The sequence below is a fragment of the Ailuropoda melanoleuca genome, chromosome 7 (assembly GCF_002007445.2).
Source record: "Ailuropoda melanoleuca isolate Jingjing chromosome 7, ASM200744v2, whole genome shotgun sequence".
Classification (NCBI taxonomy): domain Eukaryota; kingdom Metazoa; phylum Chordata; class Mammalia; order Carnivora; family Ursidae; genus Ailuropoda; species Ailuropoda melanoleuca.
The window spans coordinates 50,639,789-50,662,295 of NC_048224.1; the positions used below are offsets into that span (position 1 = coordinate 50,639,789).

At 41.0% G+C, this 22,507-nt stretch overlaps 1 protein-coding gene across 3 annotated transcripts in view; it reads right to left on the reverse strand.

The window, feature by feature from the left end:
- The window catches only part of GOLGA1 (golgin A1), a 47,297-nt gene that overhangs the window by 20,909 nt on the left and 3,881 nt on the right, over positions 1–22,507 (reverse strand). For all 3 annotated transcript variants that reach the window (XR_004626582.1, XM_034664508.1, XM_011221115.3), the window contains exons 4-11: positions 19,363–19,453; positions 17,055–17,129; positions 16,025–16,122; positions 14,614–14,646; positions 11,597–11,725; positions 11,106–11,275; positions 10,512–10,623; positions 1,771–1,896 (exon numbers count right to left, since the gene is read on the reverse strand). Coding sequence is in view for 2 of the 3 variants with exons in the window: in XM_034664508.1 (XP_034520399.1) it covers positions 1,771–1,896; positions 10,512–10,623; positions 11,106–11,275; positions 11,597–11,725; positions 14,614–14,646; positions 16,025–16,122; positions 17,055–17,129; positions 19,363–19,453 (834 nt within the window). In the remaining variant the exon portion in view is untranslated. The remainder of the gene's footprint in view (positions 1–1,770; positions 1,897–10,511; positions 10,624–11,105; positions 11,276–11,596; positions 11,726–14,613; positions 14,647–16,024; positions 16,123–17,054; positions 17,130–19,362; positions 19,454–22,507) is intronic.

Sequence of the window (22,507 nt, forward strand, 5' to 3'; positions counted from 1 at the left end):
AAAGAAGAGTAAAAGAAAACAATCATTTTTCCATTGAATAAATACTTATTGATGTCTACCACATACTGTGATCTGTGTGAGGCACAGGGGACACGAATGCATTAAAAATAACAGCTGAGATAAAATTCACATATCATGAAGTACACACAGATAAATCTGACACAGTCCTTTGACCTTGAGGCTGAGGCAAAAGACTAACAAAAAAAATTAATAGAGTGCAGTTAGTACCCACAGAGATGCCCACAGCAGGCCACTCACTGCCTCAGGAAAATGCGTGGCTTCCTAATTCACACGTGGCCCGGGGCAGGGGGAGCACCCAGGCAGAGCGATGATCACTGGAGTCGTGAAACAGCCTGGGACCTTCGGGGAGCTACAGCTTGCAAAGAGCTAAAGCAATGGTGGACTCAGGTCAAGAAATAAGACTAGAAAGTCAGGCAGAGGGGCAGATCACGGGAAGATTTTTATGCTGCATAAAAGTTTGAACTGAATTCTGTAGGCAATATTTTTTAAAGTGGGGTTGTCCACACACGGGTGTTAGACTAACTTGGTAAGGGAGGTAAGTGGGAGTTAAAGTGGGTCTCACACTGGGCCTACTGAAAACAGGAATTCTGGGGGCAGGAATATACACTCTAAATAAACTTCCCAAGTACCTCCTATGCACGCTAAGCTTTAAAATAATGATGATCCTTAAAATAAGGATCCTTAAAACAAGGATCATAATATTAACAGCTGAAATATACAGAGACCCTACTATGTTTTAGGGTTTCATTCCAAGCACTTCACATATTGTAACTCCTTGAATCCTAACAATTCTATTGTTTGGTACAATTATCCACCCTATTTCACAGAGGAGAAAACAAACACAAATTAAGTTTTTTGCTCTAAGTCACCAACTAGTAAGTAGAAAATGCGAGATACAAACCTAGGCAGTCTGATTCTAGAAATCAATTTACAGCCAGAACCCATGCGATACACACTGCAGACTTCAGGGGAGCTGGGGAAGACGGCTAAGGGAGTGAGGCGGCCAGGAATACCAGCTCGGCAGTGGGCGCGGAACCACCTTAGGGGTGAAGGAGACTGATGCTGGGTAGGCCAGTCTGGAGACCTCTTCTATGGACTAGGCTAGAGCTGCTGGAAGCCCTGAGTACAACAGCGGCAGTGGAGATGGAGATGTTTAGTTGAAACAAAGACAGTAAGGATCTAATCTAGGCCCCAGGTTTTGGCTTTGTCACCTCTGTCACGGTGAGGTCAGTCACTGGGATACAAAGAGGAGGAGCAGAACATGGGCAGACAATGGGCTCAGGCCTGATGAGAAAGCAAGTTCACCTACACCACTGGGCAAAAGGCCAGTCTGTTGCACAGCCTCGCTCAGTGAAGGAGGGTCCCCTCACTGCCAAAGGCAATTTATGCTCATGCCACACGCAGACAGTAATGATTTTCCTTGGCCGCTGGAAAGTACAAAAGGGTGGAAGAAAGCAGGGCGGTAAGACAGGACAGCCCAAGTGGCATAAATCACCAGGTGCGGTTCACTGGTGATTAGGATGCTGTTTACTCATAGGCATCTCTGAACGAAGCTCTCCCTTTGCTGAGGAAAACGTGCTACACACAGGTGACAGGTGGCTGTTTTTACAGGACAATCAGAAGTAGGAGGGAGTGCTCTTTTCTCCCAGCTTCTTGTGGACCTTCTGGCTCTGCGGCTCTAGGATCGTATGAAATCTGCAGTGTTCCCACTCCCTTCCCAACAGTGGCTGTCTGAAGAGAGCTCGTTACCTCTTTCAGCAGTTCCTGCACATGTTCTTCTCCGGATAAGTTCTGCTCTAGTCTCTTCTCCAAAGATGAGACCTTCTCCTGCAAATGTGTGATGAGTTTTTCCTTCTCCTGAGTCTCAGCAGTGGCCTGCAAGTGAGAGCAGAGATTACATTACACTATAATCCCTTTCTCCCTCCCACTTCCTGTCTCCTCTTGGACCATCACGTTTCCCTGAAATTCTGTTCTCAACTGCCTCTCAGAAGATCATACAGTGAAGAAATCTTCCCTGAAAAGGGACGAAGATGCCAGACTGGAACCCAGCACCACCCAGGCATCCGTTTAGACCTACTGCAGCAAGAGGCAATCGCTCATTCAATTTAAGCAACTGGTGGTGTGGGAAAGAACAAGGCTATGAGCTCAGTGGAATGCAGCCAGGACCCTGAGAAGATGCTCCTCTTCTTTAAGACCGTCAGTTTGTACTGTCATGATCTACGACCTTCTACTCTCACCAAGAGCACATTTAATTCGATTAATCTATACAACAGGACCTACATCTTTAGCCCAGAAGCCAAACTTGGCAGAGGTAATCCCACTGAAAAAGGACCCCACAAGCACTACAAATGACCAAGAGAACAATGTTCCTGGAAATGTGGGGCTGGATGAAGCAGTAATGATGCCAATGTAGCTGACTTAAGGGCTAATAGAGAACTTCTAAAACACAGGATCACATTCATCCTGGCTCCCAGCATAGTGACCAGGGCAGAGCCACTGTGCGTCTCACGCCCTGGCCCAAAACAAGCAGCTATCTATTTTATTTCAGTCTATCTCTTTAGCAGTGATGGTAGTGGTGGTGGTGGCGGGTTTGGACTTGGTTCCTCTCACTGTTACCAATCTTCAAATGCTGCTTAATGTCAAAGCAGAGGATCCGGGAAGCTTTGATTACACAAGTTCTTAGATCCCCAGTGGTCTTTGCATTCACTGAAGATGCCTATTCTCCTCTCCAAAAAAATTCATATAGGGGCGCCTGGGTGACTCAGTCATTCAAGTGTCTGCCTTCGGCTTGGGTCCTGAGCCCGGGGTTCTGGGACTTAGCCCCGTGTTGGGCTCCCTGCTCAGCGGGGAGTTGCTTGTCCCTCTCCCTCTGCCCCCTCCCAACTTGTGCTCTCTCGCTCTCTAAAAAAAAAAAAAAAAAAAAGTTCCTATACATCAGCACCTTACTGTGAAGCCCTGTGCCTCCTCACAGGCACTCTGCTTCCTCACTTTACGCTTCTGTTGATCATCTCAAGCTACAGACTTTCATGTTCAGTTTGGAGCCCAGAGAATCTCTCCTCAGAATAAAATGTAGCAACTTGGGCTTAGGGTTTTAGGATGAAGCATTTGCCACTCTAAATTTTCACAGGGGGGCACCTGGGTGGCTCAGTCGGCTAAGCGTCTAACTTCAGCTCAGGTCATGATCTCAGGGTCCTGGGATTGAGCCCCGCATCGGGGTCCTCACTCCCTGCTCCCTCTCCCTCTGTCCCTCCCTCCACTCATGCTCTCTCAAATAAATAAAATCTTTAAACAAAAAATTCTCAAAGGGTGAGAGGATAGGTGATAGAGGGCTCCAGAGATTGAACTCTCTAGATTCAAGTTTCCATAATTCAGTAAACTTTTATCAAGTCTATACTGTGTGTAGTCTTCTGAGGATACAACCAGACACAGTTCCAGACCCAGAGAAGCAAGGTGGCTCATGGTAAAGACACATATGCACAAAATTAATTATGAAACAATACAATCATGCTGCAACAGAGGGCCATACAAGGTGCTATATCAGAGTCAGGAGGGATTAACTGTTTGAGGAAATCAGATCAGGCCTCCTGACTAGGCAAGTCCAGGGAGAAGGGGGTTGAAGCATTCTGGGTAAAGTGCAACACATGCAAAGAGGTGAGGGCCAAGTTCTGCATGACTAGGAAACTGGGAGAAGAGGTAAAGACAACTCCCAAGTCTGTAACTCAGATGCCTGGTGAAATGGTAACATGATACAAAACCGAGAAGACAGAGGGAGAGAGAGTTTGCTAGGAAAGAAAAACAGTTTGGCCATGATGACCAATCACGGTGGGTCTCTCACTAATAATGCAATAATCATAATGTGTAGCAGGGTGCGGCAGTGGCACCTAGAGTCTCAGAGCATGAGTAAGCACTTCTCATGCTCCCTAGTCCTTACACCACCCTTCACTGTGTCCATTTATAAGGAAACTGAAGCTTAGGAACTAGCCCAAAGGCACATCCCAGTGATAAATTAAAGATTCAAACTCAGGTCTTCTGAAGCCAAAGCCTGTACTCATTCAACTACACATCAAAGTGAACTTGAGAGATACAGGGGACTTTACAGTGAAAAACAAAGTTTTGGTATTAGGCAAAGGTAGGGACAGAAAAAGAATCAGTCACGAATTTCCATTTAGTCTTCTTGTACACCATAACCCCCTCTCCGCTCTCAGTGCTTTACTTCAGGCCCCCAACACCTTATATGCTACAGCTAACATTATCCTTAATGGTGAGAAACTCAAAGCTTTCCCACTAAGATAAGGTACAAGGCAAGAAAGCCCCTCTCATCAATACTTCCCAACACTGTATTAGAAATCCTTGCTAATGTAAAAAGACAAGAAAAGGAAATACAAATACATGGATTGGGAAGGAAAAACCTAAAACTGTCTTTGTTAGTAGATGACATGATCATCTATCTAGAAAATCCAAATAAACTGGCAAAAAAACTCCCAGAAATAACAAGTAGTTTTAGAAAGGTTGCAGGATACAAGGTTGTTATAGAAAAGTCAACTGCTGGGATGCCTGGGTGGCTCAGTTGGTTAAGTGCCTGCCTTCGGCTCAGGTCATGATCCCAGGGTCCTGGGATCAAGTCCCACATCGGGCTCCTTGCTCAGCAGGGAGCCTGCTTCTCCCTCTGCCTGCCTATACCCCTGCTTGTGCTCTCTCTCTCTGACAAATAAAACCTTAAAAAAAAACCAAAACCAAAAACCAAAAGTCAACTTTGGCTTTCCTACATACCAACAATAAACAAGTGGAATGTGAGATTAAAAACACAATTACCATTTACATCAGCACCCCCCAAAATGAAATACTTAGGTATAATCTAACAAAATAGGTATAAGATCTATGTGAGGGAAACCACAAAACTCTGATGAATGAAAAAAACAAACACGAAAAAACTAAATAAATGGAGTGATAGTCCATGTTCATGGACAGAAGGACTCAATACTGTTAAGATATCAGTTCTTTCCAGGGGCGCCTGGGTGGCACAGCGGTTAAGCGTCTGCCTTTGGCTCAGAGCGTGATCCCGGTGTTATGGGATAGAGCCCCACATCAGGCTCCTCCACTATGAGCCTGCTTCTTCCTCTCCCACTCCCCCTGCTTGTGTTCCCCTCTCTCGCTGGCTGTCTCTATCTCTGTCAAATAAATACATAAAATCTTTAAAAAAAAAAAAAAGATATCAGTTCTTCCCAACTTGACCTACAGATTCAGTGCAATCCCAATCAAAACCCCAGCAAGTTACTTTATGATAGCAACAAAATGAGTTTAAAGTTTATATGAAGATGCAAAAGACCCACAAAAGCCAACACAATATTGAAGGAGAAGAACAAAGTTGGAAGACTGAGGCTACCTGACCTCAAGACTTACTATGAAACTACAGTAATCAAGACAGGATGGTATTGGTGAAGGAAAAGACAAAATAGATCAGTGGAACAGAATAGGGAGTCCAGAAATAGACCGCCAATAAATACATTCGATTGATTTTTGACAAAGAAGTAAAGTCAGTACAATGAAGCAAAGATAGCCTCTTCAACAAGCAGTGCTGGAGCAAATGGACATCCTCATGAAAAAAAAAATGAATCTAGACATAGAGACCTTACATTCTGCATAAAAATTAACTCAAAATGGATCAGAGGTATAACACTAAAACTCAAAACTATAGAATTCCTAGAAGATAACATAAGGAGAAAACCTAGATGACCATGGGTATAGCAATCATTCATTAAATATACCACCAAAGGCGTGATGCATGAAAGAAATAACTGATAAGCTAGACTTCATCGAAATTAGAAACTTCTGCTCTGCTAAAGACAATGTCAAGAGAATAAGAAGTCAAGCCACAGACTAGGAGAAAACATTTGCAAAAGACACATCTGATAAAAACTGCCATCCAAAATATAAAAGAAACTCTTAAAATTCAACAATAAGAAAACAACCCAACAGAATAAGGCAAAGAAAAAAAAAGGTATAAGAATTTGAAACAAACAGGGGCGCCTGGGTGGCACAGCGGTTAAGCGTCTGCCTTCGGCTCAGGGCGTGATCCCGGCGTTGTGGGATTGAGCCCCACAGGGCTCCTCTGCTGTGAGCCTGCTTCTTCCTCTCCCACTCTCCCTGTTCCCTCTCTCGCTGGCTGTCTCTATCTCTGCCAAATAAATAAAGAAAATCTTTAGAAAAAAAAAAAAGAATTTGAAACAAACAAAACCATCATTATTCACAGATGATGACTGCTATTCAAGAAACCCCCAAAAATCTGTAGATTAGTTATTAAGCTTAGTAACAGTTAATAAATTGTGCAAAAATACTCAATATACAAGAAGAACAGTATTTCTATATGCCAGCAACAAAGACAAAAATTTTTTAAATGACACAATTTATAATTGGTATAAAAAAATGAAGTACCTAGGAATAAATTTAATAGTCAATAACAAACTTTTATGAAGAAAATCACAGAATCTTATAGTCGTAAAAAAAAAAAAGCAACACTGAATATCTGAAAAAATAGATCATGCTCTTGGATAAAGAAAACTCACATCATGAAGTAATCACTGCTCTCCAAATGGACCTACAGATTCAATGCAATCCAATCAATATGCCAACAAAATTTCTTGAGGAGTCTGACAAGCTGTTCTGTGGAAGAACAATGGGCCAAGACTATTCAAAAATACTCATGAAAAAGAATTAGGTGAGGAGATTTGTCTTATCAGACACCAGGACTTGTCCTAATACCATAGCTGGTAAGGCGATGTATAGTATCTTGCAAATACCAGAGTGGCATATGCCCCAAAGCCCAACAGTTTCATGTTTGTATGGAAACCAGAACTGTGACAAAGCTGACATTGCGGATTGGTGAGAAAAGAACCAATAAATGGTATCAAAACAATCTTTTTTTTTAAGAAAAGATGATAAAGATCCCTTTCTCAAACCAAAATCACAGTTTAGGCATATTAAAGACTTGACTGTAAAAAGCAAAACCATAAAACTTCCTATATAACAACATAGGAAAATAGCATTATAATCCTGGGTAAGAAAAGATTTTAAAAACCAAAAGCGGGGGCACCTAGCTGGCTTAGCCAGTAGAGCATGTGACCCTCCATCTGGGGGTTGTAGAGTTCAAGACCCATAATGCATCTAGAGATTATTTAAAAAACAAATAAATAAAATGGAAATCCCACTGAAGGAGGACCCATTTTTTAATGAGTAAATAAAAATAAAAAGGCAAAAGTGTGAACTTAAAGGAAAATAATAAATTCAACTACACTAAAATTAAGAGCGTATTTTCATCAGAAGAGACCATAAAGGGTGTGAAGACAAGGCAAAAATTGGGAGAAGACATTTGCAACCCATATAACTGACAAGGGAACATGGCAGCCAGGACATATATAAAGAATCCTATAAAATCAAGGAGAAAAAGAGTGCAGAAGAATGGGCAAAAGAATTGAACAAGTACTTCACAGAAGAACAATAATGACCAATAAGCATGAAAAGATAGTGCTACTTCTTAGTAATCTGAGAAAAGCAAATTAAAGTCATGTTGAGATAATATTTCATATTTACTAGACTGGCAAAAAATAAATGTCTGATAATATACGTTGGCAAGGAAGCAGAGCCAGCCAAGCAAGCTCTTAGACATGGCTGGTGGGACTGTGTGAATTACTGCAACTATGGAAAAAAAACGAGGCATTAATCAGAAACGTTGAAAAAGTACAAAATTTTTTTTAAGATTTTAAGTAATCTCTACAACCAATGGGGTGCTTGAACTCACAACCCCGAAATCTCAGTCATGCACACTACCGAATGAGCCAGCCAGGCGCCCCAAACCTTTCCACATCTTAAATATACCCTAGAGTAACTTGCACAGGTAGACGGAAGTTCACGGCAGCCTTGTTCGTGATAGTAAAAGACCAGAAACACCCCAATGTGGATGGTCCATAGGATGGATAAACTTTGGTAACTTCATACTATATAGTCGAGAAAAGAACAAATTATAGCTTCATGATCCATATGCATGTTTTTTAGAAATACGATGTTGAGCACCAAAAGCAAGTTTTAGAAGAATACCTACAGCCTAATTTATGTAATTTTTAAAAAGCACGAGAAACAACAGAAGATACATACTGTTTAGGGATAAAATAATAGTAAAATTATAAAGCAAGAAAAAAAGGAAATGGAACAGTTTCTAGATTCCTTATAAAAGAAAAAGAAATGGGATGAACAGTGAACGGCACACAGGGAACCTCAAAGATAAGCATATTATTCTTTTTAACCTGTGGGTTAGATACATAGGGGTTCACTGCCTTGTTACTCTTTACCTTACTTAAATTAATAAATGTTACATCTACTCAATAATGATAAGGACAACAAAAAAACTGACTCCAAACTCATGATCTTCGTGATAAAACTGTCCTTCCTCTGGTGCTCTTAGCTCAATGACTGACACCATCAGCTACTCAGTTGATCAATCCAAAAATCACCAAAACTTCCTTTTCTCTTGCTCCCCTCCTACATCCACTACATTAGCAAATGGGTCAGTCTCCTCACTATTTCATAAATCTGTCTACCCCCCCCATTATCTTCACCACTGCTCTTGTCCAAGCCACCATCTTATGCCTGGACAGGTACAAGAGCTTCCTAACTGGAAACTCATTCAACATTTCCTCCTCCACCAATCCATTCTTCTCACTCAGTGTTCCTCTCTTCCAGTTCCCTGAATGTGCTCATCCTTCTACTGCCTCAAGGTTTTCGCGTTTATGGTTCATACTGTCCACTGTTCTTGCTTAAAATTCTCTCCCACTGCCCCTCCCCCTCCACAGCTCAAATGTTACTTCCTCAAGGGGAGTGTTCTCTGACTCCAAGGCTAGATCTGATCTGATGCCATTAAAGGATCCCACAACACCCTGTAGTTTCCCTTCACAGCACGTACCACAGTTTGCAATTATATATTTATGTGATTACTGATTGATATGACCTCCCCTCTAGACTAGAAGTTCCACAAAGGCAAGGGCGGTATCTGTTTTTGCTCACCACAGTATTTCTAACACCTGGCACAGAGGAATGAGCCTGGCACACAGGAAGGCTCCGATCATATTTTTAGAATAATGAGGGAACTTTTTAGTATAACCAGTTTAGAAAACTACTTTTTCCAATTATGAAATAGTTAGATGGTTCTAATTGATATCAAAGGGTTCCTTGAATCCCAAAATTTTATGTAGGTTATCTCCCCCACCCCTATGTATTCTGTGCCCTTCTGCTTTCTCTGCCTCCTGCTGTCCTACCCATCTCTGAAATTCCAGTTCCTCCAGGAAGAGTTCCTTCACTCCTGTGCTGGAAAAGCACACTCTCCTGAGGGCATATCTTTTCCATTACAAAATCTATTTCACTTGTTTGGGTCTTGTTGGGTTGAGAATTTGTTTTCTTATGGTCACAGGAGGTTTGAGTTCTATAATGAAACTGTAAGCCTCTGAGAAAACACTATGTCTAGATCTTCAGTTCACTGAGGAGAGAGACCTTGTATCACAGTCATTCATATATGTGAGATCTATTTACTGGGTGACCCTTGTTGGGAGGCAACACAGTCCAGTAGGACAAGCATGAGTTTTGGAGTAAGACTTGGGTTAGAATCCAGCTTTGTCACTCACTGCTGAACTCTGAATGAGGTATATAACTTCTCTTAGTTTCCATCTGGGCATCTGTAGGTATGCTATTACCTAGAAGGAAGGGGTATACACACTTCTATTCACACAAATCTTACTCTACTGTAATGATGCTGTAAGTCTCTGCTGCACTTGAGATTAGCAGTTCTCCAGGGATGAGGATAAAGTTGGTCATACCACCCGCCAGGGGTGTTTTTTCATATGATGGGAAAAGTGGGATTGTCCATGCCTGAAGGATGTTTCTGGCACTAAGAACCCAGGAGCCAGGAAAGCTGAGTGTCCTGCAGTGCGAGGGACAATCATACAATACAACTGTTCTATTCAAAATGGTGAGAAGAAACTACCACAGAGAAACACTAGTCTATAGTCAATAATACTATTTTTTATTCTTCTTCTTTATAGTTTCAAAACTTAGCACAGACCTATAACAGGAGGGCAAAAAATGCATGTTGGCCAAATGAACAAATGAATTATAAGGATTATTATTTGGAACAGACCGGATTAGGCCACATTAACCATGACTGCTACATTTTCTTATGCTCAAGATCCGCCATGTAGTACTTAAAGGCAAATTTGAGCAGACCAAATGGTGTGCTTTGAAACTTCGTGCCAGGACAATCCTCACCTCTTCTGTTCAGCTGTGTGGCCATTCCCATGAGAATACAGCCTGGCTAGACCAGGAACTAGGGCCACAAGCGCTGCATGAGAAACAGAAGTTTCAGCAGCCATCCTGCGACAGAAATTACTGAAGGACTTAGTTTCTACCCCATTCATGAATCCTGGATCTACTCCTAGTACTCTACTCACCTTCTGCAAATCCATGGAAAGCTGCTGAATGAACGCTTGGAGCTCTTGTTCCTTTTGCTCCAGGGCTGAGATCTTATTTTCTGCTCCTGTTTTTGAAGCTGTCACATGATCTCTTCATTGAAAGAAAGCAGACAAGAAACACATTTGGAAATCTCATCTAAGAGACACTCTTCCACAGGAAAAATACAGATGGTTCTTTATATGTCAAGGTTGCAAATATTAGCCATGTGAAGATTATCAATGGAGAAGACTCCTTAGCTCTTTCTGAAGTAGAAGCCCAAAGAGAAAAATTCCACCCAGGTTTAAGCAAAAAATCGCGATCTGCCTTTGGTTACCCAATAGCTCAGAAATAAAAACATATCTGAATCACCTGGCAGGCTTGGAAGCTGAGCTTCGGCAGGTGAAGGGGAGGGAGGGTGTTGGGTGTTAGGGGTAGAGGGTCTCGAGCCCTGGACAGGTAAGGACAGTCTAGAAGCCTTTGCCAGAACTGAGATCAGCAAGTGTTGCAAAGAGCAGTGGGGAAAGGCAGGCGAGCTATACAGCCAGAGCTACACTAACACCGCTTCCCATGGGCCCCACAGACCAAGCAAGAACCTCTGTTCTTCCAGCGCTGAGCAGTGTCTCTGCAATTCTTCTAGCTTCTGGCTCAAGTCTGATGATATCTGACTGGAGGTCATCAACTCCTCTTGGGTGTGATTAAGTTCTCTGGTTCGTGCCTCCAACTCTTGCTCCATTTTCCCCAGACTTTCTTCTTTTTTTAAAAGCTGATACAAAGACAAAGTTTCACTGGGCCACTACTAAGAAATACTACTGAGACCCATTTTTAAAAATATGGACCAACAAGCCAAACTTTCATAACAATTTTGTGAGTTTATAAGGGGCCTGGCAGTAAATCAGAAAGAAAAGGTAAAGGAAGCACATTCCAAACAGAACTTTCCCACTTTGATAAATTGAAAAACATACACGTATGATTAATATCAAAGACTACTAGGGTATGTTCATCAGCAATCAGACAGTGATGACTAGTAAAATCCAAGTAATGAATCATCTATACAACACGTAGCTAAGAAAACAAAATTGCGCACCATGTGCTTTACTTTACTTAGTTCCTGTTGCTGGAAGCCCTCTAGTTCATCCATTTCATCCCTCCTTTGGAAAAGATTCAAACTCTGGTTCTTCATTTCCTGCAACTGAGCTGCCAGAAACCTTTTCTCCTATTTGGAGGAAGAAGACATCATCTCAGGCAACGAAGACACCACAAATCCATATTATGTAAGCAGAATGCTCTTTTAAAAAAAAAATCTACAGAAAGTTTTAATTTTTATTCAGAATTCTTCTTAAAACTTTTTTAAATTTTATTTTTAAGTAATCTCTCCCCGCAACGTGGGGCTTGAACTCACAACCATGAGATCAAGGGCTGCTCGTTCCACCGACTGAGCCAGTCCGGTGCCCCAGCAGATTTTTTTTTTTTTTTAAGATTTTTATTTATTTATTTGACAGAGATAGAGACAGCCAGCGAGAGAGGGAAACACAAGCAGGGGGAGTGGGAGAGGAAGAAGCAGGCTCATAGTGGAGGAGCCTGATGTGGGGCTCGATTCCACAACGCCGGGATCACGCCCTGAGCCAAAGGCAGACGCCCAACCGCTATGCCACCCAGGCACCACCCCCCAGCAGATTTCTTAATAAAGGACAATTTTTAAAAAACTCTCTTGTCAGCAGACAATAATATGTAACAGGAAGCTTTACGGTGGTATGACCGATACAGCATTATCTAACTCTCTTTAAGTTCAAAATAAACATGTTTTAAATGATATAGCTATGAATAAAGCGAATAAGGGCTACAATTACTTGACACTTTAAAGTTCCGAAGTTTGATTAGAAATTGCAGCCATTCATTTTACATGTCTGTTCTCAGTGACATACTGAACTGGCTGAACAACATGAATAACTAGGGTAAGACAGAGTACCCTAAGAAAATTTGATGCATTTAAGTAGAACTGATGTCAGTTAGCAATTTCAGTTACGAAGTCAACAAAAATTAGACATGACTGGTGTCAGCAGGTTACAATTTACTAAATGACAGCTTCCCAAGATAGATTCTCTTCAGGACAAACCCTGCTGCTGCAGTTTCCAATTCCTGATTGAAAAGAAATCAAAACAGTCTAAAAATAACATTTCCAAAAATTACAGTGGCTTCAAAGACCTACATAGATGTCTCATTGCTCTTCTGGGTCTAAAATATTTCCCAGTCCCTCTTTGGGCAGGGGAGTGGGGGTAGGGATCGCCTTAGTGCACTGAAGTAGGTTTTATTTAGTTCAGTCCTGTATGCATCCTTTACCATAATTTTAAAAGATATATAAAAAAGAATTCAATGAGAATTTCAACTACTACAACCTAAGAGTTTCTTTTAAGAAAAGAAAACTTTAACCTAACCCATACCTCCACATTTAAGACGACCATCATTAACACCATGTTCAGATTTTTTAAGCACAAGTTTCTTTGGGAGATAGCTTGACTCTTCTGTAATTCTTTCCTTACATGAGTATGTTCAAGCATTCTTTAACTGATAAATTGATAATCAGATTTCTACAGAGCACACACAGAGTTCTGGTTTAACTTGGAGTTTTTTTTGTTTTTTTTTTTTTTTTTAAGATTTTTTTTGTTTATTCGACAGGNAGATAGAGACAGCCAGCGAGAGAGGGAACACAAGCAGGGGGAGAGGGAGAGGAAGAAGCAGGCTCATAGCAGAGGAGCCTGACGTGGCTCGATCCCACAACGCCGGGATCACGCCCTGAGCTGAAGGCAGACGCTTAACCGCTGTGCCACCCAGGCGCCCCTTAACTTGGAGTTTTATCCCAAAAATGCAGCAACAATAAAACTCATTTGCTTAATAAAATGAACACTATATATATATATATAAAATGAGTTATTTTATTTCATTTTTTAAAAAGACTTTATTTATTCCTAAGAGAGAGACAAAGAGAGGCAGAAGGAGAAGTAGGCTCCCCGTGGAGCAGGGAGCGCGATGCAGGACTCGATCCTAGGATCCTGGGATCTCGACCTGAGCCGAAGGCAGACACTTAATTGACTGAGCCACCCAGGTGCCCGAACAGTAAATAGATTTTGCGACTGAATATATCAATCTAAGAAATAATTTTTCTACCATGAAGAGTAATTTAGGAGTATTTGATGAAAAGAAAAAATGAATTAGGTAGCAGCATATAATTTGGGCTGAGGGAGCTGACTTTTAAATTAAAACGTTTTTCTAACTATAGGCCTGAAATTTCGTCTTCCTGTTCATGTCTGGGAGCCAGGAATACATTACATTAAGCACCTACACAGCGTTACACAAGCTATGGTGCTAGAGTAATCAATTTTCCTCGTCTGTGTTTAGCCAAGAAGTGCTCTTATCTGCTCAAAGCTGAGCCTTGAAAAATGCCCTCCTTCCCCACTACCTCCTCAAAAAGTATTCCTAACATTACCACAGTGCCAATTAGGGCCCCTGCAGGAAACAGATGGCAGTCTCGAATTGGGTATTTTGAGAAGAATTTAATAAAGGGACTTTTCAAAGCTGTGGGTGGGTAAGAAAGCACAAGGCTAATGTGCTCGTAACAGTTGGGTATGAAGGGGCAAAGGGATGTAGAGGTTACGAGAAACCCAGGAATATCCAACCGAAGCTGTGACCTTTGGCCATGGGATACAACTAACCTGAAGGGATCCCACCTGGAGAAGGCTGGAGGAATAAATCCCAACCACATGCTTCTTTCACCCCCAGATCCTCTAGAGCTCCCTGCTGGCAGAACCCAGCTGGAAAACAGAGGGCAATGGAGCCAGGCTGATGCGGTTTCCATCAGCCTCCAGGGACACAGAGAAAGGTGAGAGAGGGGTGCAGAGGATATTGGGAGGAGCAAACAAAAGATATCCAGCACGCCCCTCCAGAAAGGGGACCACATGAGCCTTTCAAGCTGGTGTCGAATCAACCAGCAGCCTAAGTCTAAGCGGCAGTAGAGCGCTCAGCACGCTGGGTACCGCGGAGGCCATTTTCCAAGCCCTGAGGAGACACTGACGTTCAGACCGAGATAAAAATAAAAGATGAACTAACCTTTTCAAGTTGATCCATTTTTTCTGACCATTCCTAAAACAAAACAACAAAAAAGTACAGTTTCCAGGAAAGAGTATCAGTAACACAAGATTTTCAGAAAACAAAACAACCTAACTTCCCCTGCAAAGCAAGCAAGCAACCAACCAAAAGGGCAAATAAAAAACCCCATAAAGTTGGCTCAGTATTAAGAGAACCAAGAGTCCTAAAAGGAGAAGAAACCGAATTTTATAAAAAATTCTAGAACACAAATATAAACCTGCAGATTTTTACTAAGTAGAGCACCCAACAGAGCTGAATGTGGTGTTCTGATGCAGCTTTTCACTTTATTCCTGAGTGTTTTTCCATGAATACTATCATTATTTCTTGGGAGTGAGTAACTGGTAATTGCTGAGTTGTTAACTCTGTCATTGATATTTAGAAATTAATTTAATGAAGGTGAGAGGGACGGTCTTCACCAGCCCCTGATAATTATTTTCCTTCTTATCTTATTTTACCAACATGGTTTACGCCGTCTGGTGTAACTTAAAGGAAAAAGGATTATGCCCCTTATTCACAAATCACAGAACAGGAGGAAAAATAACCATCGGTACAAAAAGCTACATTCCAAGTGCCTACAATCAGAATCCACCAATTTTAGATGATATCTTCATTTATATACATTTATACCATAGTTATCCATTAAGTATTGGTGAATAATGTTTTTTTCTGGCTAGCAAATGTCCTAATACTCACTTTAAAATACTCACTTTAAAACCAACCACCCACCCACCCACCTACAGTAGATGAATTATATATTTTCTTAAGTGAAACATAATAAATTGACCCTGTCTTAATAAATCAAGATTATCATTATAATATCTTGATGTTTTTCTTAAATTTAAAATGCCATCGAACGAAATATACTTCATAATTATTGTAAGAGCTAGTAATAGTACTATTTTCCTTTCTTACTGTTATTCATTCAAGATCTGTCAATGGATGGTTTTAGTGAGATGACAGGAGTTCCTTTCTGTCTAACTCACTGGGGTTGAAGACACTGGGGCACAGAGATTTTAAGAACTACGTACATCACAGAAACTGGCCAGCGTGATAGCATTCTCCACTCTAAGAGGCAAATATTTGGGGTCTAGGCCTTGAGACAGGTTTTTAGAGGACAGACACCGTTGTCCTTCTCTTGGGATACGCCACCAGATTAGGACACATGATTTCCCTTCTCCCTGTTACAAAGCTACACAGAATGACAGAATGATATTCTCATATTCTGGATGCATTTCATGATTACAACTGTAAATTATAGCATTCCTTTTCTCCTAGGCTGTAAATATTTTCTACCAGGTTTATGTCATGATTTTTGAAATCACGTCACTAAGTGAAATCTTTCCACCAGTCTTGGGCGTCACATATAAAATACCTGGTCCTTTCTGGCTAATGCCAAAGCCAGTCCTTCTGCCATTTTGGCTCTGTTGGCTTGGAATGTCTCATTCTGCTCTTGAAATTTCCGCATGGAAGCTGTTAACAAAGAGGCTCTATTTGAGATATGGAAATATTTCAGAAACGGCATGACAAATAGCCCATGTGATTACTTTACAATTGTCACCTAACAAAAAAGATCAAGGTCACATAAGTGGATAATGAGACTGGGAAAAAACTGATCCGTTTCAATTTTCCCAGAATCTTTTGGGCTTAGTAATAGACCACAGTTGTTTTTTTGCTTTCTCTTGTTCTGTTTTGGTAATAAGCAAGTATATACATTTAGGAAGATGCCAAAAGGTAACTTTTTCAATGGTACAATGACAGAACATGAGTTAGGTAGGTTGCTAGAAGATGCTACTGCTGTTGCTAAGTGATGGTTACTACCAATTTATCAGAATTAAAAATAAAAATCAAAACTAGGCGAAACAAAAAACCTTTCTTTCACTTTGTTTTCCTTTAAAATTTTCTTAGTATATATTGTATCAACAGAAGTAACTTTCTACTTCTTTAGCATCTTTCTTGGATTGAATCCAAAGGAGAACATATGAGTTACGACAGACTAAACAAAATGTATGCTCTATTGCTGGAGGAGTGATGAAAGCTAAAGACTTCCCCCCATTCTGAATGCAGCAGCATGAAGCTACGGCTAGAACCAGGCTCCTAATCTAGGTCTAAGGGCCAGGCACACGATTTTACTGAACTCTAAGGGCAGCCAATAAACTGGTCAACTGGATGAAGACAAGCTGATACACATAATGGCCTTCTCCTAAGAAGCATGCCCGTAACACAACATAAATAGGAATTGTATGGTTATAAATTTCAGACAAATGTTTTATCACCCTGATTAAGAAGTACACTTACAAAGATTTGAGCTATGATGAAGGACAAACTTAACCATACACTTTTGTTTCATTAAAAAAAAACTAAACCCTGAAAAGATTGAAAAAAAGCAGGAAAAAAATACGTACAATCCTGGTGTTTTTCTAACGCAATTTCAAGCTTCTCTTTTATCTTCTGCAAGTTTCGGACCTGTTCAGCATAGTCTTGGGTGAGGAGGGTGACGCACATACCAGGAATGGACAAACATCAGGAAAGGAAGTTAATTAAACAAAAAAATGAGTGAAAATGATGATGATTTTCTCAACCCGAAAACCACTGCTGTTAAGGAAAGCTAGGCAGACAGCCTCCCAGTAACAATGAACAACACAGGCAAACAGGTATAGTACAAACCATCCACGGTGTAAATGGTGAATACAAACAGGCAGATTTGTTTAGCCTGGATAGACAGCAAGAATTGGGCTTGGTCTGGTCATCAGAAATGCCCTGCTTGTTAATTTCAAACCTCAGTTTTTACTTCCCCTTAAAGTATTAGCAATAGGATAGGGCAAAGGGAACTCACTGAACAGCTCACAGTCCATACAACTGAGTTAACAGTGGTTGGGGCAATGGCAAACACCTGACCACAGGGTGGTCTTTACCGTGAAAGTACTTAATTCTCTAGAAAAGTCAGCTTTTCTACATGGGAACTAAGCTTCCTATGCCATATTAAAGGTGAAAGTGAGAATTAATTACATAGGTGGCCAAAGAAGATAGTATGGTATAGTGGAAAAGTAGGTAGGCTTGGGCCAATCCCAGCTCTGTCAGTCTGTAGCTGAGAGACCATAAGCAAATTATTATTTTTTTAATTTTTAAAAATTTTTAAAAAGATTTTATTTATTTATTTATTTGCCAGAGAGAGAGAGAGAGAGAGAGAGAGGGAACACAAGCAGGGGGAGTGGGAGAGGAAGAAGCAGGCTCCCAGCGAAGGAGCCTGATGTGGGGCTCGATCCCAGAACTCTGGGATTACGCCCTGAGCCAAAGGCAGCCGCTTAACGACTGAGCCACCCAGGCGCCCCCGTAAGCAAATTATTGATCCTAAGTATTAGTTTCTTTACTTATCAAATGATGGTATTAATTGTAACTGCCTGAATTACTTAGTAAACCAGGTGTTTTATGGGTCCTAATTAGATAACAAACTAGGTGTTTTCTATGCCAGAAGCACCTGACACACTTCAGTAAGAGGTTTGGTAGGAGAGAGCTGCTGCTGCTGCTGCTCATACGGAACCTGGAGGAAGATACCCAGGACATAACTGGGCTTTGTGTCTGTTCTCCGACCTGTCCCTTCTCTAATTTCAGTCAAGCCCAAACGATTCTTTCATCTGTATCAGGGAGGGCACATAGTATTTCACAGCTTTCTCCCCAACATTAAACAAATGTAAAGTTATTTCACCTCTGTTCCTGATTATTATTTACAAGTAGCTAAAATAGGATTGTAACAGCTGAATTTAAAGAAGACTGTAGTTAAGAGTATGGACCCTAGCAAGCAAATCTGGGTTTGGATCCCAGCTCCACCACCTACTACTTGTGTGACCTTAACCTCGCTAAGCCTAGTAAGGCTATAGTGAGGACAAACGGAGATAATGGACCAACTGGGAGCTGTGGGCTATACTACAGACCTTTGGTAACCTCACAAACACAAATATTTCGCATACAATTTAGTGAATTTGTAGTCTACTGCTTTCGCTCCAATAAAATGTGCATAAGGCCAAGGGACAAAAAAACACAGAAGCCATTGACCACTTCACAGGATGAAACTTTCAAAATGTATCTACTGGCAGAAACCAAAATAAGAACTCACAACTCTATCACAAACATGCCCTGCTCAGGCAAAGGATATAATGGAAGTTGTGTAAATTGGAAACTACACACAAAAGACATAATGAGAGTTACAGCTTCCATACAGGTGTTGAATATCGTTGGAAAGTGGTCTAAAGACCCAGAAGGACACTTACACAGGTGATATGTAGCGCAGCAAGTGGCAACATAGCACCAAACCCTCTCTGGTGCTGAAGAATTGGTCTGTTGGCTATTCTCTACAAATACTATCCTCTACCTTTCTCCACCTGAAAGCTATGCTAACGGGTGAAAGATTGTCAAATCTAGTCTACATATACTTTTAATACCTTTTATATCCATTGCTAGAAACCTCAGGAGCAGAAAAACCTAAGCTGTTTGTGTTTTTTTTTTAACTTTAAAACTCAGTTTTGAATTTATACTATTCAGTACACTAACAAAAGGAAGGAACAAAAAGGGTACAAATTGCTCCATTTTCACTAAGAAATACGTCAATATATGTCAATATAACCACAAGGTTATACTATATGGCTATTTAATATAGACAGAGGGTCAGCCAAGGCAAGTTTTCTTTGCTTGCTTTTTATGAATTCTTGGACATACCAGAAAGTCTGGCTTCTAATTTCCGTATCTGTTCATTCCTTCTCAACAGCTGGGATGAAAGATCTTCTCTGGAGCTGCTTCCATCAGAAGCCTGTTGAAATACAGACAAGAAGAAGTCATATTCATACATGGATTGTCAGCAGTGTGAGACCCCAGTACTTAACCAGAAAGCAACAACTCTTGTTTCAGGATTCATTCTACTTTAATTATGATCACTGAGGAGCTTCTTAATACACCTGGGTCCTAGCTTCTCTACCTGTAAAGCAGGAGCAACACTACCCCCTTCCACCATGTGGAGAAGGTAGGAGATGCTAAACAGACAAACAGGGTGTGTGTGTGTGTACATGGTATTAGAATAAATAGTGGTAAACAAATCCATTATGATCATATCACCCCAAGTATATAATACAAAGAATATATTTTCAGTGATAAAAAAAGAAATCATTTTATTTTTCCAAAGGTAAAGTCCTGGGAGAAAGGGGGGCAGGTTCATTAACAAGGGGTCAAAGGCTGGTAAAGAACTAATCACTGACGTTGATAAAGTTTCAGTATCTTCATCAAATATGCATCAAAGATTTTAGCAGATAATATGGATTTAATAAACAATATATTGAGACATCAATTTTCCCCAACAATCTATTTTATTTAAAAAAAATTTTTTTTAGGGGCGCCTGGGTAGCGCAGTCGTTAAGCGTCTGCCTTCAGCTCAGGGCGTGATCCCGGCATTCCGGGATCAAGTCCCACATCGGGCTCCTCTGCTGGGAGCCTGCTTCTTCCTCTCCCACTCCCCCTGCTTGTGTTCCCTCTCTCGCTGGCTGTCTCTCTGTCACATAAATAAATAAAATCTTTAAAAAAAATTTAAAAAAATAAATTTTTTTAGATTTTGAGAGAGAGAGAGAGGGAGAGAGAGAGAGAGAGAGAGCACGAGCAGGTGGAGTGGCAGAGGGAGAGGGGGAAGCAGGCTCCCTTCTGAGCAGGGAGCCCATCACAGGGCTCAATCCCAGGACCCTGAGATCATGACCCAAGCTGAAGGCAGACACTTAACCAACTGAACCAGGTGTACCCCCAACAATCTACTTTAAAATGTCTGGATACTAGTACTACTTTGGGCACTGCTTACTACTGCTAGTAACTTACTTTATCTTTTTTCTTTGGATTATAAAATTTTTAAAAATACAGAAGAGTAGGAGAATGGTTTAATGAACTTTCTCCATCTACTTTAATAAATGCTGACGTTTTCCCTATTTATTATTTTACTGAAGTACTATAAATAGCAGATATCATGACATTTTGCCTTAAATACTTTGATAAACATTTCCAAAATACAAGGTCATTTTCCTTTATAGCCACAATACCATTATAACACCTAAAAAAATTTTATCTAATATCTAGTCTTCAGCCATATTTCCCCATCTTATACCCAAAATATCTTTAAAGATGGCTGACAAATTCACTTTAAATATCTATTTATGCATCTAGAAACTTGCCCAGTCCAACATTTATTGCGACTTGGTAAAGTTTATAGTTAAGAGGCAGTCTCTGGAGGTGGAAGACCTGGGTTAAAGTCCCATCCTCACCACTTATAAAATAAGAACTTGGGCCAATTAGTCACCTTCTCTGCGCACTGATTTCCTCATATGTAAACTATGACAACAAACACAATCAATCTCACAAGAGCTGTGAGGAGGGTTACATAAATCAACACTTGTCAAATCCCTAAAACAGAGACTGGCACATAGTTTTAACACATATTACCTATTATTAGAAGTTATGATTATTACTGTTAGTGAGAGACATCCTCTTCTCAGCTGTGCTAAGCATTGGGAACAGTGGTGAAACAAAGAGTCCCCACCTAAAACAGCAGCAAAAGCAGCTACTATTATGACATGATGTTAAGAGCCAGGCTCTATATGAAATGTTTTATTCACTAAGCAGAAGAGGTAAGATCGCAGGCCTGCGATCACAATCCTTAGCAAGGTCTGCTTGTAAGGCCAGCCCTGGGCTGGCCTATGGGAACTTAGACTTTGAAAGGGTGCCCGCCATTCCTGATAAGAATGGTTCGCTCTATCTAATCTGTTTGTGTACAAAAATATGGTTTATGCTGAACACCTGTTTTCCTTCTAGGAGCCTGGAATTTTGGTAAATGCTTGGCAGAGGGTGCCTATGTGAAGAGCCTCCAATAAAATCCCTGGGCACTGAATCTCTAAGGAGCTTCCCTGGAAGACAACATTTTACGTATGCTGTCACAACTCATTGCTGGGGGAATTAAGTATGTGCTTACATAACTCCAGGGGGAGAGGACTTTTAGAAGCTTGCACCTGGTTTCCTCCAGGCTTTGACTTGTGCACCTTTTCCTTTTGCTGATTATGATTTGTATCCTTTCACTGTAATAAATGACAGCAGTGAGTAAAACCATGCTGAGTTCTGTGAGTCCTCTTAAGTAATCGAACCTCAGGGTAAACCTTGGGGACCCCTGACACAAATACTTTAATAAAAACAAGTTTAGTTCCTATTTTACAGATGTGGAAACTAAGGCAGAGAAAAGGAACTTGCCCCAAGTCACATAATAACGATGAAGCTGGGAATCCAATCCAGGTCTGACTCCTTAACCTGACCTGAGTTCCTAACTATTACTCTCTACTGTGTTTCATAAGCCTCCCAGTTTAGTGAGAGACAAACAAGCAAACCACCTACATGTAATAGGTGCTATTACAGAGGTCAGCAGGAGATAAGTGGCCAAACTCAGCCAGGAGTGGTAAGGAGTAGAGGGGGTGACAAGGGCAGGTCAGGTCAAGAGAGCTTCCTGAAAGTAACATGTTAAGTGTTGAAGGGAGCACAAAGTTTGTCAGAGGAACTCAGGAGCAAAAGGAAGAGACGAGATATTTCAGAGAGAGGAGACAGCAAGTGCAAAAATCTGTGGGCAAAAATCCACATGGGCAAGGAATGTTGCCCATTCCAGAAATGCAATAGGTTCAACGTGGATGGAGCACAGGGTCTAGGAAAGGAGAGTGAGATGAGACTGGACAGGTAAGTTGTGCCAAGACCATGACAGTTTACCACTGTACTATGAGTTTGCACTTCATCTTGAAAGTGATGGGAAAACAACTGAGGAGTTTTAAGCACTGAAGAGACAGGAACACATCTG